Source organism: Ciona robusta, chromosome 3, assembly GCF_009617815.1.
Source record: "Ciona robusta chromosome 3, ASM961781v2".
Classification (NCBI taxonomy): domain Eukaryota; kingdom Metazoa; phylum Chordata; class Ascidiacea; order Phlebobranchia; family Cionidae; genus Ciona; species Ciona robusta.
The window spans coordinates 4,378,261-4,396,155 of record NC_143237.1 but is presented as its reverse complement, the minus strand read 5'-3'; the positions used below and the strand labels follow the sequence as shown (position 1 = coordinate 4,396,155).

Sequence of the window (17,895 nt, the reverse complement as noted above, 5' to 3'; positions counted from 1 at the left end):
TCGTTGTTAACGGGTCTGTAGTTTCTGCTCTCGTGGATTCTGGGTCCACAATTACTCTTTTACGAGCAGATGTGCTGCATACTTTATTTGTAAACAAAAAGTTAGACGCAGTTCCGCGTCATATGCGCTTTGTAGGTCCAAGCGACGAATCAGTGACAATGTTGGGTGTTACCAGAATCCCACTTTCAGTGGGCGGACTCAAAACGAATATCGAAGTTTTTGTGTCGCCAGAAATTGCTCATAAGATGATACTGGGCCTTGATTTTTTAGAAAATAATCACTGTAAATTGTGTTACAGCTCGAACTTGATGTCAGTTGGTGAATCCACCGTGCCTCTTTTGAGCAAACCTTTTATCCCTGAACGACAAGAAGTTTACGTTACCGAATCAATAGATCTCCCATCCATGACTGAAATCATCATTAATGGTACACTGGAACATCATCACAACAATGACGGTTGGCCAGATTTTCCTGTTTTGGTTGAACGTAACGAAGACTTTGGTACAAGGTATAGTTTGCTCACTGCTAATTGTATAGTCACTGCCAAATCCGGAATTGTTCCCGTACGGATAGCTAACTTTACCGATGACCACATTAACATACCCAGTGGTGTTCGAATTGCCGCTGCTTTACCATTATCGGCCTTTGGTAAAAGTGATTGTTACCTGCCTGAAACATGCGTTGCCTTAAACGTTCCAGGCCCCGCATCTAATTCAACCCGCAAGTTAAAGCACAGTATATGCACCCTTAGCAAATCATCCGCCGGTAATGCCAAATTTGAGGCTATAAGAGATGGTGTAAAACTAGGTGATAAACTGAAGCAACATCAGAAAGATCAGGTGTGGAACCTATTGCGAAGTCACGAACGAGCCTTTTCTACATCATCAAATGATTTGGGTCAGACAAGTCTAATGAAACACGACATTGACACAGGTGATGCCAACCCGATACGTCTCCCTCCTCGACGTACCTCCTACCATGCAAGGCAACAAATCGAAAACATAATCACCGAAATGAAAGAACAGAACTTGATTCGCCATTCTACGTCACCATGGTCCAGTCCAATTGTGCTGGTGAAAAAGAAATCTGGTGAGATGCGATTTTGTGTTGATTACAGACGATTAAACGATGTATCCAAAAAGAATAGCTATCCAATACCACGAGTAGATGACAGTCTCGATGAAATGTCTGGTTCCGTGTATTTTTCAACCCTAGATCTGAAATCAGGATACTGGCAAATCCCAATGGACCACGAATCACGAGAGAAGACGGCATTTTCAAGTCACGTTGGATTATACGAATTTACTGTCATGCCGATGGGCCTGTCCAACTCAGCTGCAACGTTCCAAAACTTGATGAGAATCGTTTTGAACGGTATAGAATGGAATGGTGCCTTGGCTTACTTGGACGACATAATCGTGTACGGACGAACATTTGACGAACATATTCAGCGTTTAGATGAGGTGCTTGGCCGGATCGAAAAGGCCGGTCTTACATTGAAACCAACGAAGTGTGACCTGTTTGGAGAAAGCGTTGGGTTCTTAGGTCATATCGTTTCAAAAGATGGGATTTGTTGTGATCCTGCAAAGGTTGCGGCGGTCAAGGCGTGGCCTGTACCGAGGAACACCAAACAAGTACGACAATTCGTGGGGCTTACGTCATATTACCGTAAATTCGTTAAAGATTACGCAGCAAAAGCATCACCCCTGCACAAACTAACCGAAAAAGGTTGCAGATTCCAATGGTCCGATGATTGTCAAAAAGCATTCGCCTCCTTGAAAGACGCGTTGACTTGTGCACCGGTACTGCAGTACCCCGACTTTACCAAACATTTTTTTTAGATACAGACGCCTCGGACACTGCGATCGGTTGCGTTCTGGGTCAAGTTGTAGACGGGAAAGAACATGTCGTCGCCTATGGGAGCCGCACCCGACGAAGGCCGAAAAACATTATTCTACAACACGCAAAGAACTATTGGCAGTTATATTTTCAACCAAACTGTTTAAATGTTACCTTGCAGGCGCTCATTTTACCCTGAGAACAGACCATGCTTCATTACGTTGGCTGTGGCAATCGCGTGATCTATACGGACAATGTGCTCGCTGGGTTGAACACCTCGCCCAGTTTAATTTCGATCTAATACACAGACCAGGAAGCAAGCACTACAACGCGGATGCTTTAAGTCGGCTGGAGGTTGGCGAGGACTTCCCTTACCCGTTAAAAATGACAGTGGCAATAATGACAACGATAGCGTACAGATGGAACAGGTGTGTCAGTTGCATTTAACCTCTGCATTAGGTAAAACCACTACAGAGATAGAAAACGCACAACGTTTGGACGATCAGCTCACTCACGTTCTCCCCTGGTTGGACCGTGGTGTACGACCTACCTATAGAAAAGTGAAGAAACTGGGAAAAGAGGCGCTACACTACTGGGCGATATTCTCGAAACTCACAAGCGAAAATGGACTGCTGTACGTCAAGGCTGACAACAATAGCATACCAGGTGCGTTAACATATAAATTAGCGGTTCCTCAAAACTTGAGGCACGAGATCATTGAATCTCTTCACGACCCAGCTCACGGGGGTGGTCATCTAGGCGTCACTAAAACCCTTGGAAAAGTTGTGGAAAGGTTTTATTGGCCACGACAGAAGGAAGATGTTGAAAAGTATTGTAGACAATGTCAATTGTGCGTATTGAACAAAAAGCCTAACAAAACGATACAAGCACCGCTTGTCCCTTCCACTGAACTAAAAGCGATGCAAAGGATTGAAATTGATGTACTTGGTCCTTTGCCGGTCACAAGAGCAGGCTATCAGTTTATATTGGTTGCTTGCGATGTTTTCACAAAGTACGTTCGAGCATGGCCCATGCGGCAACAAACTGCTAAAGAGACCGCGAGTTTGTTGTATCACCGTTGGTTCACGGTGCATGGTGTGCCTGAAATCGTCCATTCAGATAGAGGCACTAACTTTGAAAGTAAGCTCTTTCATGAACTGATAGAACTGATGGGAAGCAAGAAAACCAGAAGTACAGCATATCACCCAGCAACTAACGGCGGAGTGGAACGCAACAATCAAACGATCATTAAGATGCTAAGAAATTATATCCAAAAAGATGAGAGGCATTGGGATGAAGCACTATCTGCCGTCGTTGCATCATACAATGGTAGTAAGCACGAAAGTACAGGCTTTACCCCACATTTTCTTCTTACAGGCAGAATGTTGAGATTACCAACTGATTTGATATGTCCCGAACTGATCAAGTCAAATGTACCAAATCAACTGAATCATCTTGGTGGGTTACAAGACCAACTCCTACTTGCACAGGAAATCGCACAAGACAGATTGAAGGTTCAAAGAACCCGGATGGAACAGCAGTACAATAAAAAGACACACGGTAAATGCATTGAGAACGGAGATATCGTATTGCTGACCAACCCAGCAATACCGACAGGTAAATGTAAAAAACTCCAATTTCCTTACAAAGGACCGTATCGCGTATTAGAAAAGAAAGGCCCGGTTAATTATATTATTCAGGACAAAGCCGGCAATAAACAAACGGTCCACTACAACCGCTTGAAGCCGGCCGCAGAGGGGTCAACGTGGCCAGAAGATACAATCGAAGCGCTGAATAACCCCAACGAACAACAGGTGTCGCAACAACCCGTATGCGGGTTTGTTTATACTCCCGACTTAACAGCAACACCACGACGCGACAACGATAATACAACCAATAACGAGAAGGCAGAGTGCTCCCCTACGAGCAAAGAAGCGGATGAAAGTACGAACACCGAGGACGAGGCGAGCGGGGAGTCGACGAGAAAAGAACCAGAAGAAACGACACACACACGAAATGATGTTTCACAGAATGATTTGACACTGCACGAGTTACAGCGAGAAAGGCCAAAACGCAATCGACGAAGGCCTCAGTATTATGTCGAAATTTGTGTCCTCCAGGAGAAGGACGAATGTAGTAAGGGGGGTGTTACGTTGTGGGTATGAGGGCTTTGAGCCCACATACGCTTATTTACTTTTATGTTGTGTGTGCTTTTAGGTTTGCATTATTTCAGTCTTTGTTGTGTGCGATGTTTAATTTGTCGATTTCATTGTCTGTTTTTATTGGTTTTCCTTATCACTGTTTCACTTTTGTTCACTGTTGTCACGCTTGGTTTCTTTGATTTTTCACACGTTTAAGTCACGGCGTTTCTGTGCCGTTGGGCTGATTGAAGTGATTTGCGCGTTTTCTATTTCTCGTTTCTATTCGCTTGTTGGGTTAGTTCTCGTTGTATCGTGCTGTTGAAAGGTTGTGTAATTGTATTAGAGATTGTGCGAAGTGTCATTTTGAGTCGTTTTACAAAATACGGTTGTTCTCAGTAGTTTCATTGTACCTGTGTATGCTAACTTGTTTATCGGTCATTGCCACTTTTATATTTTAGAACGTCTGTTTTTATATTTGCTTTTATTAAAACGATATACGATTTTATATAGTTGTTTCAGTTTAGAGCAGACTACGACAGGCAGGCCCCGCGATTGGCCGTTAGGGCAACGTCCCGGACCAAACACCTCAAACACGTAACACAATCATAGCTTAAAACATAAATAAACTTCATTGAATAGTATGAATAGAGTAGGATCTGGGCCTGATTGTTTTTTTAGATACTTAACAGCAGGTTAAAAGCTGTAGTAACCTGTAAAACTGGGCCAAAACACTTTATCTCACAATTGTTTTGAAAATTGAGGTGACAAGGCACCCCCGGAACCGCTAACTGAACGTCTTTGAATAGTGGTACATAAATATCATTGGGTATTATGCTACTATAGTTAACTATTGTTTGAGAAATACCTAACACATGTTTGATTTCTTGTTGCTATGCATAGAAAACCATCTCTTCAACCTCTATGGTTTTCTTGAGTTTGCTCTGCTTAATAGATTATATACAGAACACAATATGACTTACAGCGTACAAGGCATAAATATTGGTACATGTCAGTCTACGCCAAAACTACGTTAACAACTAAAGTAACAGCATCAACCTATGGAGGTAGTCAAACATTTCACTTGCCTGCTAGTGCTGTTATCTAGTGAAAGTATGTAAACATTTGTAGATCGTCCTACTTCTATTAAAATGGCTTTGTTTAAGAACTCGTGATAAATTAATGCTTACCGCTATAAACACAACCAATTATGGTCATTGAATAATCCGTAGTTCAATATTCAATCTCTACTGTGCTGAGTAGTAAGTACCAACCTCATTTCACGATGTAAACTGTTCTTGGCACAATTGCCCGCTGTTAGCATTAACTGAATTTGTTTGTATGAAAGCAAGTGTACCAACTTACGGTGACAATTTAACAACCAAACTATGATTTTTTACTAACCGGACTTTTTAACAATTTACTAACCGGACTAAACGAAAACATAAACAGTGCATAACTCGATCGCAAAATTGCCAGCGAAGCAAAAATGAATAACTTGATTTGTATGTTATTTGGAGTTTGTAGGGGAAGTCCCGATAGAGTCGGCCAGACGGCCACTAAAAAGGCTAATTAATCGCTAATTATGCGCGGTTTTAAATCTGAAAATTTAGTCTAAAATTTATAAATATATTTTATGATTTGTTTTCAATTAAGAGATTAAAGAATAATGCTAGAATTAAGAATTTAAATTAATGCGGAAAAAAGTCACGAAAACAAAAACAACTACAACAACAAGAACAACTGTTCGACAAAAGAGGATCCAGAGTCGTAAAAACACCGAGTAGTCCAACTGCCGTCTTTGTGTGTTCAAAATAGAGCAAAAGCGGTGACTTTCGCAATGAATTTAAACGAACTTGTTGAGTTTCATTTGCGATTTCCTTTTGTGGAAAGGCGTAAAACAGCTTCTATTTACATTACCAAACATTTTTTTGAAAAAACATATAAATTTACCCCCATTAAATGGCTAAAATGTCACAAATCAACCGCTTCTAATTCCATTTTTTGACTTTTTTGATACAGAAAACAAATAACACTTGTTTTTTACACTTTTCAACATTTAAATTTGTTTTTAGACTTAAGTTTTTCTCTAATTTACCGAAAACATGCATTTTCCCTATACCTACTGTGTAGTACTATTTTGGAACCAAATTGCCGTTCAATTTGTCTTTTACGTAACAATGGGTTGGACTACTCGGTATTTCTATGGCTCTGAGAGGATCTATATGACCACTACCGTGCTCAACTACGCATGTTGTTAAGATCAGAGCCATAGAAATACCAACGCTTATATATATACATGTATATATATAAGCGTTGAAAATACCATGACTCTGGTTTAGACTTTCCAACCTTTAAATTTTGTTTTTAAGTCCAATTTTTCTTTCGAAATAGCAATAACTATAAACTTTTTTCAGTACCTACTGTGTTATTTTTGACACAATTACGTTTAAATTGGCTGCAACTAACGTGCCCCAAAAGCACAACATATATAAGATTTTTGTTGTAACTACGAACGCTATCGCCAAAAAATTATCAGGCTTTTATTCTGAATGAGAGTTGAATAAATGAATATAACTTACTTTAGGCTTGCGTGAAAACGACAGTCGCTATAACACCGGTGTTCTGTTTCATACACCTCGTGCCAGCTTTATCATGTATGTTACTTTGTAAGCGATTATTCTACTGTTTTTTTTGTATTATGTATGACTGATGATTTGAACAACCCATTAATGACCACTAGGTTAGAGCAATTACTTTTAAGTGTCTTACTCAAGGATACATACACCCATAATGGTAACAGCGACGCGCTTTAAACTTATTACCTCTGGGTCAGTGGCAGGAATATTAATATTCGCCATAAAAACATATATGTAGAATTTTTGCACGAACCAGCTTTAAATATGTTATAGTGCTACGTAATAGCTACAAAATGAAATATTTTTTCTTCAAAAAAAAGAGGGCTTGGGTGTAAAATATTAAAAAGTATGATCATAACTTGAATCATATAACTATCAAATTTGCAATTTTTTGCGAAAATATAACTTACCACTTACACATACATCTATGTTGGTCACTAACATACCATTTCCATTAAAAAAATAATTAATTTTAATGTTTTTTTAATTATGAATATTAATATTCGCCATAAAAACATATTTATAGAATTTTTGCACGAACCAGCTTTGAACATGTTATAGCGCTACGTAATACATAAAAATGAAACTTTAATTTCTTCAACAAAATGCGGGCTTTGGGTTCAGAATACAAACAACTATGGTCATAACTCAAATCATATAAATATCAAATTTTCAATTTTTTTTGCAAAATATAACTTAGGCACACATCTATGTAGGTCACTAAGATGTCATTTCTTTCAAAAACTAATTATTTTTATTTTTTTTGTAATTATGAACAATGAACATTAATATTCGTCATAACAAACATATTTATAAAATTTTCGCACAAACCAGCTTTGAATATGTTGTAGCGCTACGTAATATATTTGTCTGATACAATTCGACCGAGCATTATTTTTAATAATGTGTATAACTTTTGCATTCGTGCAAATAAAATATATGAACAAGGGATTAAAGATATGACCATACTTTTTGTATTCTGAACCCAAGCCCGCATTTTTTTGAAGAAATTAATGTTTTATTTTTTAGCTATTACGTAGCGCTATAACATGTTCCAAGCTGGTTCGCGCAAAAATTTATATAAAAAGGTTTTTACGATGGATATTAATATTCATAAATAAAAAAAAATTAAAATTAATTATTTTTTATAGGGAATGGTATGTAAGTGACCAACATAGATGTATGCGTAAGTTATATTGTCGCAAAAATATTGAAAATTTAATATTATATGATTCAAGTTATGATCATACTTTTTAATATTTTACACCCAAGCCCACTTTTTTTTAGGAAAAAATGTTTCATTTTGTAGCTATTATGTAGCACTATAACATATTTAAAGCTGGTTCGTGCGAAAATTCTATAAATATGTTTTTATGGCGAATATTAATATTCATATTTAATATTTTTTTTGAATTTTAACTTTTTTATTTTAGAATCGGTTCCGCTGGGGTCTAGTTAGTACAGTGTCCAAATTTTAAGTTGGTGGCACCAGTAGAAGGTATCAAAAATGGCCGCTATAATATCTGTAGGATCACCTTGGTCTGAGTGAGTTAAAACATTGAATTGATTATATCATGAAGTGGATTTTAAAAGCCTGAATCGAATGTAATATGACTATGAGGTTATAATATTTGTTGATAGCATTTTTCTACTGTGTTGTTGGTATTCTTATAGCCAATCTGCAGAGTATGGCATGTGCATGAGCGATTCTGTTTACAAACTTTTAGCAATGCACACCATAACTTGTTCAACGCACGCCAATTAATTAAACGTGCTGCGTCATCATAAATTGCCTGACTTGCGTAGTGTTACCAATTTGTTATGTCACAATAGCGATATGTTACCTCACAGACTAGTGATATATTGCATACGTTATGACAGGTTATAATCTTGTTTTTTGCATTGTTATATGCTAGTGAAAACTTCCAGCCCTAACCCTTAACCCAATTCTAACCCCTACCTTTAACCCCTAAATCCAAATAACCTTCAACAAATTACCTAATCTGTAACTTAGAATTCAAATGTGGTAATTCACATTCTATGACATAATAATTTAACCTGTGTTTAATTCATGACGCCACATGTAAAAAACACAATTTCTGGTATTTCAAAGGTTATTTTCTATATGAATGAAAAATTATGCCGATTACATCACAAAACTTGTAATATGACATTTTATACTTTTAGTCTTCAACATGGTATTTTTAAATATTAAAACATTGCTATCAAGTTTTCTTGGCAAATTACTTTAGTATACGGTATGCCAAAATCTCTATTTTTTTGCTGTTAATTAAAGTAAAACCTTTGCAAGCAGCTGCAATTAATGTTAAAGTTGATTATATTAAGGCGATCCTAGATTACAGAAATTATGAATGCATTTTTTGATACCTTTACTGTAGCCACCAACATAAAATTTGAACACTTGACTAACTAGAACAGGCTTTAAATATGTTGCAGAATTATGACATACCTAAAAAATGAAACATCATTTTCTTCAAAACCAAGGTTAGGTGTTAAATATAGAAAATTATACTAATAATTTCAATCATATAGATATTAGACTTTTAAATATTTTTGAGAAACTATAACTTACGCATACTAAATGTAGGTTATCAACATGTTATTCCCGCTGAAAAAAATGATTATTAGTATTCGTCGTAAAAATATATTTATAGAATCTTCCAGCAATGCTGCTATGAACATGTTATAGGGCTATGTAATACCTAAAAAATAAAAAAAATATTTTTTTTAATAAAGTGTGAGGATAGATTTGGATTGTAATTATTGTGAAGAGTATTACTTACTGGAATCCCTTGTTCATATATTTTATTTGCACAACCCTCATGTCACTTTTGATCACCACTTATGTCACTTTACTGTTGAATGACTTTGTTTTTCATTGAAACTTGGAAAACAGCAGTTGTTTTTGTTTTGCAATAAAATGCTGTTGTAATTGAAAATGTTCACTTGTTTGCCTTGAGTATGATATCTCTGACTTTGATAATGTTCGCACCTGACGTTTTAAGTGGTGTTGAAGCTTTAATTAGAGTTTGGAGGCTTGTTAATAAAAGCTTTACATAACCCCTGTTTAGGCGTGTAGTCATTCCAGTTCCTGTTATGTTGCTAATATACCGAAGTTCTGCTGAATATTTTTTATAAAATCTGAAAATCATTCCTAAGTAGAAGTGAAAACTTTCTGAAGGAAGACTTCTCATTACAAATTAATCATACTTTTTAAAGAGTTAAACATCATTTTTTTACACATACTTTTTATAATGAATTTTATATTAAACACCCATTTCTGCCCCTTTTTTGAAGAAAATAATTTCATTTTTCATGTATTATGTAACGCTATAACATATTCCAAGCTGTATCAGTCGAAGATTTTATAAAGAAATATTAATATATATATATATATATTCATTTTTTAATTTAATATTTTTTTTAGAATCGGTACCGCTGAGGTCCAGTCAGTACAGTATTTAAATTTTATGTTAGTGGCACCAACATTTCCCAAAATAAAAATCTTGCTGTCCTAAAATTAAAAGATTCAAAACTTATGTAGGCAATCTGCAATTATGGAAGTTTTATCAAGACCATCTACATCTGCAAGTTCCTTTGATTACATCATGTCTAAGAAAGTGTCTGAGTTAACTCAGGTAGTGCACATGCTTTTTTCACGAAATCACGAAAGAGAGTTAGAAATGAAAACGACTCAAGAAATTTATAATTATGAAATCAATCGTTTAAAAAAAGAGACCTCTTCTACCATTGAAATACTAAGTAAAAATATGGAACAAGACTTTCAGAAGAAACTTGCTAAACAAGAGCAGGTAAGACCATGTAAGTGTGATAAAATGAAAAATGTTCAACAGGAACTTGAGCTTTTAAGGCAAGAATTATTAAAAGAGCAGGCCATCAATGCTTCATTGGAGCTTAAGATGTCAACCATTTGCAAAGATTTGGATCAACAACAAAAAAACTTGGTATTTTTTAACGAAGCATTAAAACAAACAAATCTTCAGCTAAATAAAAGTGTTCAAAAAGTAGAGCACACAACCTATCTGCTTAAAGTATCCCAGGAAAGTAGCCATGAAAAAGAAAAAAAAATGAATGAGCTAAAAGTCAAGTATGCTATGATGAAAGAAGAAATCATCCATGCACAAAGTTGTATTGATCTTCTCAAACAAGATCTTGACAAAAGCAAAGCAAATAATAATAAGCTACGTGAAACTATGTCTTCATGTGAAGTTAAGAAACCAAAATTAAGCAAGGTTGAAACCACAAAACTAGATCGTATAGCACAGAAGCAAGAAAGTGAAGATATTGTTAAGCTGCAGAATGAAATTCAATGGCTTAGAATGGAACTTAACAATAGAGAAGGAAATTTAAACAAAGTGTTTTCAAGATTTCAACCAGTTTTCGTTTCTGGGACAGAAAAACCTCCACAGAGAATGATGATGGTAACTCCTGTTGGTAGCAACCATGGCAGGGGCTACACATCACCAAGTAGTCCAAGAAAGCATCTAGCTCCCAAAGATTACCACCGAGATTCACTTCCATTTCAAGACAATGGTCTCCAGTTCACTAAAAAAAGTTATGAAAGTCAAAGCACTATAAAAAAATCAACAAAAACTAAAAATCTTTCGTCCAAGTTCCGACTGTTATACACAAAATAGAATGTTCTTTTTTTTCAATAGCTTACTGTTATATTATATAAATATTATATTTGGTTTAATCATACTGTGATTAAACTAAAGTGTTATTAAACTTGGTTTTATTGTAAATTTTTAAATATTTGTTTATAATTAATAAGGTTTTCATTTTTGTTAAAGTACATAGGCTCCCCAAATTTTCAAATTATGCTAGTTTTATTAAAAGTTTCTGCTTATTTGCACTAAAAATAATATATATATATATATAAATTCTATTAAATGTGTAGTTACCTATTGTCCTATTGAGCGTGCATACTTTTTATGTAATAAAAAATAATAGGCACCCAACATGGGTATGCATGGTACGCACGTATACCGTGGAAATAAATTAGACTACCCAGTATAAATGCATAAACTATTTACTATCTTACAAACATGTCTTAAAATAAACAAGATAAAGTAGTGATAGTGCAATGATCCGCATATTTCCCAAATAAAGGGTAATTAGGTGACAACTAGCAAAAAACTCATGGCATAAACTTTTATCTTTCAAAACTCAGGGTACCATGACTTTTCAAAAGTTAGGCGCTTATGAAAGAAATATTTTTTATTTTAATTACACATTACATTTCTGGTTTTCAGCTAACATGTTATGAAATTATATTTCTTAGGTATAAAATGTGGCTGCTTTATAAATAAGTTTGTGCCCGTTTGCATTGTGCAATACATGTAAAGTAGATTCAGAATGACAAACAAAGTAGAAGCACTTAACCCAGATGACCTTGAACCAGACGATGATAACGTCCCATTTTACATCAATAAAAATGGCTTCCCAGTGGATGATAAGACTTGGGAAAAGATGTGGAGGTATGCAGGAAAGATTTATCCCGATGCAAAAAGTAGAATGGAAAAAATAAAAAACAATGAAAACCTAAATAAAATTCCAGTTCCTACAGTTCCTGTAATTCCAGCACGTTTACCAACCAAACAATGTCTTAAGTTAGTACAAAACTACATTAGTAGTCTTCAGTATAACCACACTGGCACACAGTTGTTCGAAATAAGAAAAAGTCGCCCACTTGCTGGTTTGATGGATAAGGCAAAGGAAATGATAAGAGAAGCCCTGCCAATAAAATGTCTTGAAGCAGTGATACTAGCAATGTGGGTACCCAACTAATCATGGTGTTTGGTCTTAAATAATAAACTTCGTTTGCAATTTTATGGATATACTCCATCAGGGTTGGATAAGTTTATTTTTATAGAGGGATGCGAAATACGAAAATGTATTTATACTTTTTGCAATCATACAATACGACAATATTGGTTTTAAAATACAAAAATGTGTTAGGAATTATTCTTTCGAAAAAAAGATGTAGTCAAGTGCCAAGTAGTGTAATAAAAGACAAAGTTCACAAACTTTTATTTTCTCTTCAAGTAATGCTCTTAAAGTTGTTTTTTTTTCCGGAGAAACAATATTTATCTGACATTGATGCCTGGAAAGGGTTGTAGCATTTTCTATAGTTATTTTAAGTTTTATTCAAAATTTTGATTTTATTTTTCTAATGTTGGCGCAAAAAAAACATTCTCAGGACATTAAAAAATAATGTTTTCAAAAGCAACTTTACCTAATTAAATGAAAAACAAATTAACAATGGAAGTACAGGCTAATAATATAAGTATTAATCATACAACTTGTGCATTATGCAGTTTATATTTTCTCAGAAAGATCAACTTTTTATCTTTTTTTTGTAAAATAACTGTTTTCGATACTTGATAAAATAACTGTTTTCGATACTTAACTTTAATTTCAATTAATCATACTACAAAAACATATATACATAGCTTTAAAATCATTTGTATTAACAAGTTATTATTTGTTAAGATAAAAAAAGCAAAAACAAATAAAAACAGTTGTTTTTTACTCCCTTTTTATTATGCATTTTAAGGTAAAAAAACAAGAGAAAAGGATATTAAGTGTTTTCAAGTTTTTTGTCTGATTCAGTAATTTATGTTTTTTTAAAAAAAAATAACGCATAACATGAAATTAAGAAGAAAAAAATAAGCCGAATAAATATACTTTTCACCCACAAAAGCCATTTGCTTCCTTTTACCCTAAGTAATCATTGTTTTTTTATTATCCTACTAAACTATATATATATAATTTACCCCCTTCTTCAAGGCCACTGTTATCAACCTTACCAACAGTAAAAAAGAAAAACATGTTTATATATTTTGTGTTCATTTATTTAGATACCTAACAAATGGAATTCAGAATTTGGATCGTTTTCCTATTGGATTTAAATCTATATTTCAAGGTCATCGGTATTATCATGTTGTTTTGGGTGTATTTTACAATGGAAAGTATGGAGCTTTGGGATTAAGTAGAAGAAAAGATCTCATGGACAAACCTTTAGCATTTAAAGTGAGTGTGGTTAGCTTGGTAATGACGTACAAAATGTTAACAAATGTTTTAGTCTGTATTAACTTTGTAATGTACATATTTTTTTAAAAATGTTTTATAAATGAATTAATGGTAGCATAGTTGTTTGTAGTTTGGAAACCACTATGGTAAAGAAACCTTTTAAAGACATTTGCAAAATTTTCTCATTTTTACTAACTCTATTGCTCTCTTGTAACAAAAGTGATTAAGCAAGAAAACAATCTATTTCATATTTGTTCCCTTCAGAAGTTATAAAAGCCATATTTTGATTGTTTGATTATGTCATTAAATTTTGGATGACGTCATAAAAGACGTTTTGGGTTTTTGATTAATTTTAACAAGAATATATACTACTACAAAGGTGTTTTTACACCACTTCTAAGCTGATAACATTATTTGGTAAATGTCTTTTTTTAGCGAATTCCTTACAAAACATGCTAAATTCATTTATTTTTCAATAATATATCATTATAAAATAGTACCAATACTGTTTAACAAGATAATGAACTTAAATAATAAAGATACAACAAACAAAATATATGTAAAAAATGCGTAGTATATACTGTACTTAAAAAACTAGCAATGACAACTGAGATTTCTGTCACTCTGGTCGTAACTTAGACAGGAAAGTCCCAGTATCATAAGCATCAAATAAAATCTCTTTACCTTTAAAAAATGTAAAGAATGGGTTGTATTTTGTTTTTAAATTAACCATTTTGTTACAAGAAAAAAATACTTTGCTATGAAAGCAATTTCAGTTAAAATTTAATATTGCCATGATACCCATATTAACCCTTTTGGTGGTATGTACTTCAACATTCTTTGAAGCATAACCATCTTTATTTTTTTTTCTTTACAGAGTTTGTTTGATCTTATTGAAAGCTACAATGAAGCCTACTATAAATGTAAGTTAAAACGTTAAGCATCTACTTGGTGAAAAACTATGTATATTTATTTCCAGACACTCATCAGTTAAAAAAAGTACGAATTGGTGGGATAGTTCTACATGATATGTGTAGTCAAGAAAAGATACAATGGGGAGTAAGTAGCCACTAATTTGTTGTGGTTACTGATTCTATTTAATTAAGAGATTAAAGATGCATTTAAGATGCCATTTAGGCGAACTATATATCTCTTTTAATATACAATTTGTTAAACGTTTTTGGGTACGTTAGTGGTCATATATAGATTCTTTTTCGTCGAACAGTTTTTTTCCGCACTTATCTCAATTCCTAATTCTAGCATTTTTTTAATCTCTTAATTGAAATCAAATCATAAAATATATTTAGCGTGTGTGTGTCGAAGCGTAGAGTCGTAGACGAATGACTTTTTCCTTTCGTTATCTTCCGTATACAATCTACGTCTCTCGTTTTTCTTCGCTCTTTTAGTTTACCGCTCGCAATAAATCATTATGCAGACGTTACAATATGAACAATATTAATTTCTAACATTACCTATAAATACTGCGTGATTACTGTTATCCAAATTCACAAAAACAAACGTTTACAAGTCAGCACATGGTACAGGAGTTGTACAAAGCGTATTTACACATATTCTTTACCAAACCTTCAATCCTTATACGTCGTAAGTTTTGTGAGAATTAATTAACACTATGCTAAATAGTTTATACCGTGTTCCTGCATTAGATCTTTGATCTTTTGTTGTAAGATACTTTTTTTGTAGCGCCAGATCCACTAATTTGTTACATCATATTGTTATAAATGAGGCACAGTATTATGTTAAAATAGGGTCATTGACATTGTAAGTATTTATGTCCTATTACTATTTTTTTCAGATTCTAGCAGTTGGGTATAGTCACACAAGCTATGTTGAACGGCAGAGGCAATTTGGTCGATACAGCAGGGATATGAGATCACATTTCAACTACATTTTACCCTTTGCTCCCACAAAAGATAAGCTCAGGTAGCATATTTTGCATTTTTTTGCTAAAATATAGTTTGTAACATTTTGACTTTATTATTTAAGGAGGGAACATACAGTTTTTCCTGGTAGATCAGAACAATTACAAGATATCAAAAGAACAACCAAAAGTGCAATATTAAACAGGTATGAATAATCTTTATTGGCTTAATGAAAGACAATTTCAGTGTTCATTCAAAATATATTTGGTATATATTTGTTGCCTGTTTTACTTTTTTGACACAGAAAGTTATGGAAGGGTTTGATAAACAAACATTATTTGTGCCAGGAAAAGAGTAGCAGATGAGTACCATGTTGAAGACTAAAGAGCAGTGAAGTGAACAAGATTTGTTACAGTAAATTGTCACTTGATACTGAAAGGCTACTGTGATTTCATTAACATAATCGACTGTCGCTGGATTGTATAATCAATATTTTTGTTTGCACATTCCCGCTGTGTTATATTTTTATTAATCCAAATAAATTTACCTCGAAAGTACAGCTTGATTTAAATTTGTATAGTCAAGCCATTATGACGCCGTTATTCGCCAAACAAACATACAAAGTCGCTTACAGAAATAAGCAAGCAGTTTAGTGAGTCGTATGTCACTTGTTGTATTTGCGTCCATTACCTTCAGGTCTGGTCTATTTTTCTGATAACTGGTTGGATGTTTTTTAATTTTAAGCATCCGGTAGTATGGAGAAACGTAATTAAATGCACAGTTGTATCAAGCGAGGTCGCTAGGTTAATAAACATTTTTTTTGCAAATTCTGCATTAAGTCGTAGGAAATTCTCAATAGGCGTTAACCGTATTAGCTTGCTTGAGAGATTTGTTCAAACAAACTGACCAGCGGGATTGCTTAATTCGATAGACCGGTGAATTCCGATGTGGTTAATGATTAAGAGAAAGCAGTGGGACAGACGAACATTCGGTTTAACTGCGATTATATAATAGCTGCGTAAAGGCACAGCACAAACAACAGGCAGGTTTACTAAGTAGTTTTGAGACAGAATATGTTTTATATGGATATATGAGAGGGTATGGTAAATTCTAAATTGTGCACGTGTTAAGTTGGATTCCTTTTAAAAATTCATTTTAGAGACCCCAATTTGATGATAAACAAAATGTTGGACTATATAAAGCGGCCGCCAAAGCCGATTAATGTTTTTGTAAAAATGTATGTTAAAAGGGCACACCAAAGAAAAACCAGTGTTGAAGGGCATATTTTAACAAATTTAAAACATATTAAAATCTATATTTTACATTTTTTTTCAACATGATATGGTATGTATGTTAGGTTCAATCGAACAATTAAAACATAATAAAGTTTACATTTTTATATTTTTATATATAGTAGGGTAGGGGGAGATGGGACACTTTGTGAGACGAGACTTTTTAAATTTTTTTTACGGATCCCATTTAATGATAATCAGGAAAATAAGGTTACAGAAGTATTCGACAGTATTATCACGACTTTATAAACCGCCCGTCAAAGCTGATTACTGTTTTTAAATATTAAAAAAATATGTAAAATGGGAACAGTATACTTCGAAAGGGTAAAAAAAATGCGAAATAGTAAGGTGCTATTTTTTAATGCTCGCTAAATCACAGTAAAGCCGATGATTTTTTTTAGTTTGCGTGTGCGAACGATGAAACTGCTTTCATAGCTTCATAAAACAACCGTGAATATTCCGTTCAGTTTGATTTTGTCTCATAAAACAAGTTTTAGTTTTCTAAAAAAAAAACACTAAAATATAAGCATGAAGAAAATAGGCAGGGGTCGAAACAGTATAGAGAAACAGTATACTTTGAATAGGTAAAAAATGCGAAATAGTAAGGTGAATGAAGGAATGTAACTTACTTTATCCTCGCGTGGCCGGAAAACGACAGTCGTTATCACACGGGTTTAACACCTCGTGCCAGCTTACGAGTTTTACCATGTATGTTACTTTGTGGGTAATTATTTTTATTGGATTTTTTCTCTTTTTTTATGTATTTCTGATAATTTAGACAACCCATTAGTAACCACTGGGTTGGAGCAATTGCCGTTAAGTGTCTTGCCCAAGGACACATACGCCCACAATGGTAGCATCATCGAGCCTTGAACCCATTACCTCTGAGTTACAAGCAGGCGCGCTAACCACTATACCACGGCGCCGGACAAGCTATTTTTTAATGCTCGCTAAATCGTAGTAAAGTCGATAAATTTTTTTAAATTTTTTTTAGTTCCGTATTCCCGTAAATTAGATTGCGATTCCCGTC

At 34.2% G+C, this 17,895-nt stretch overlaps 3 protein-coding genes across 4 annotated transcripts; all 3 read left to right on the top strand.

Annotated features, from left to right (window-relative positions):
- The first annotated feature begins 1,908 nt into the window (after nt 1-1,908).
- Nucleotides 1,909-4,485, top strand: LOC149738330 (uncharacterized). 2 transcript variants are annotated; one of them, XM_089873602.1, is made up of 2 exons: nt 1,909-2,505; nt 3,004-4,485. In XM_089873602.1, exons 1-2 carry the CDS (start codon nt 2,259-2,261, stop codon nt 4,002-4,004), a joined length of 1,248 nt encoding a protein of 415 aa, XP_089729728.1. In that variant the 5' UTR covers nt 1,909-2,258; the 3' UTR covers nt 4,005-4,485. The 2 variants fall into 2 exon arrangements, with proteins under 2 accessions (XP_089729728.1, XP_089729729.1); XM_089873603.1 differs by having other exon boundaries at nt 1,910-2,505; nt 3,217-4,485.
- Nucleotides 4,486-7,796: 3,311 nt separating this feature from the next.
- Nucleotides 7,797-11,942, top strand: LOC149738329 (uncharacterized). The gene has a single exon (XM_089873604.1). The coding sequence runs from the start codon at nt 10,195-10,197 to the stop codon at nt 11,293-11,295; it is 1,101 nt and encodes a 366-aa protein (XP_089729730.1). The 5' UTR covers nt 7,797-10,194; the 3' UTR covers nt 11,296-11,942.
- LOC149738328 (tubulinyl-Tyr carboxypeptidase 1-like) lies at nt 11,881-16,130 on the top strand. Its single transcript, XM_089873605.1, has 7 exons — nt 11,881-12,432; nt 13,522-13,693; nt 14,571-14,616; nt 14,673-14,752; nt 15,507-15,634; nt 15,698-15,778; nt 15,921-16,130. The coding sequence occupies exons 1-7, from the start codon at nt 12,017-12,019 to the stop codon at nt 15,955-15,957; spliced, it is 960 nt and encodes a 319-aa protein (XP_089729731.1). The 5' UTR covers nt 11,881-12,016; the 3' UTR covers nt 15,958-16,130.
- Nucleotides 16,131-17,895: the final 1,765 nt, after the last annotated feature.

Coding starts and splice junctions, on each gene's coding strand:
- LOC149738328 (XM_089873605.1), top strand. CDS start 12,017: ATGACAAACAAAGTAGAAGCACTTAACCCAGATGACCTTGAACCAGAC. Junction 13,694..14,570: donor ACAAACCTTTAGCATTTAAA/GTGAGTGTGGTT, acceptor TTTTCTTTACAG/AGTTTGTTTGATCTTATTGA. Junction 14,617..14,672: donor CAATGAAGCCTACTATAAAT/GTAAGTTAAAAC, acceptor ATTTATTTCCAG/ACACTCATCAGTTAAAAAAA.
- LOC149738329 (XM_089873604.1), top strand. CDS start 10,195: ATGGAAGTTTTATCAAGACCATCTACATCTGCAAGTTCCTTTGATTAC.
- LOC149738330 (XM_089873602.1), top strand. CDS start 2,259: ATGGAACAGGTGTGTCAGTTGCATTTAACCTCTGCATTAGGTAAAACC. Junction 2,506..3,003: donor TGACAACAATAGCATACCAG/GTGCGTTAACAT, acceptor ATGAACTGATAG/AACTGATGGGAAGCAAGAAA.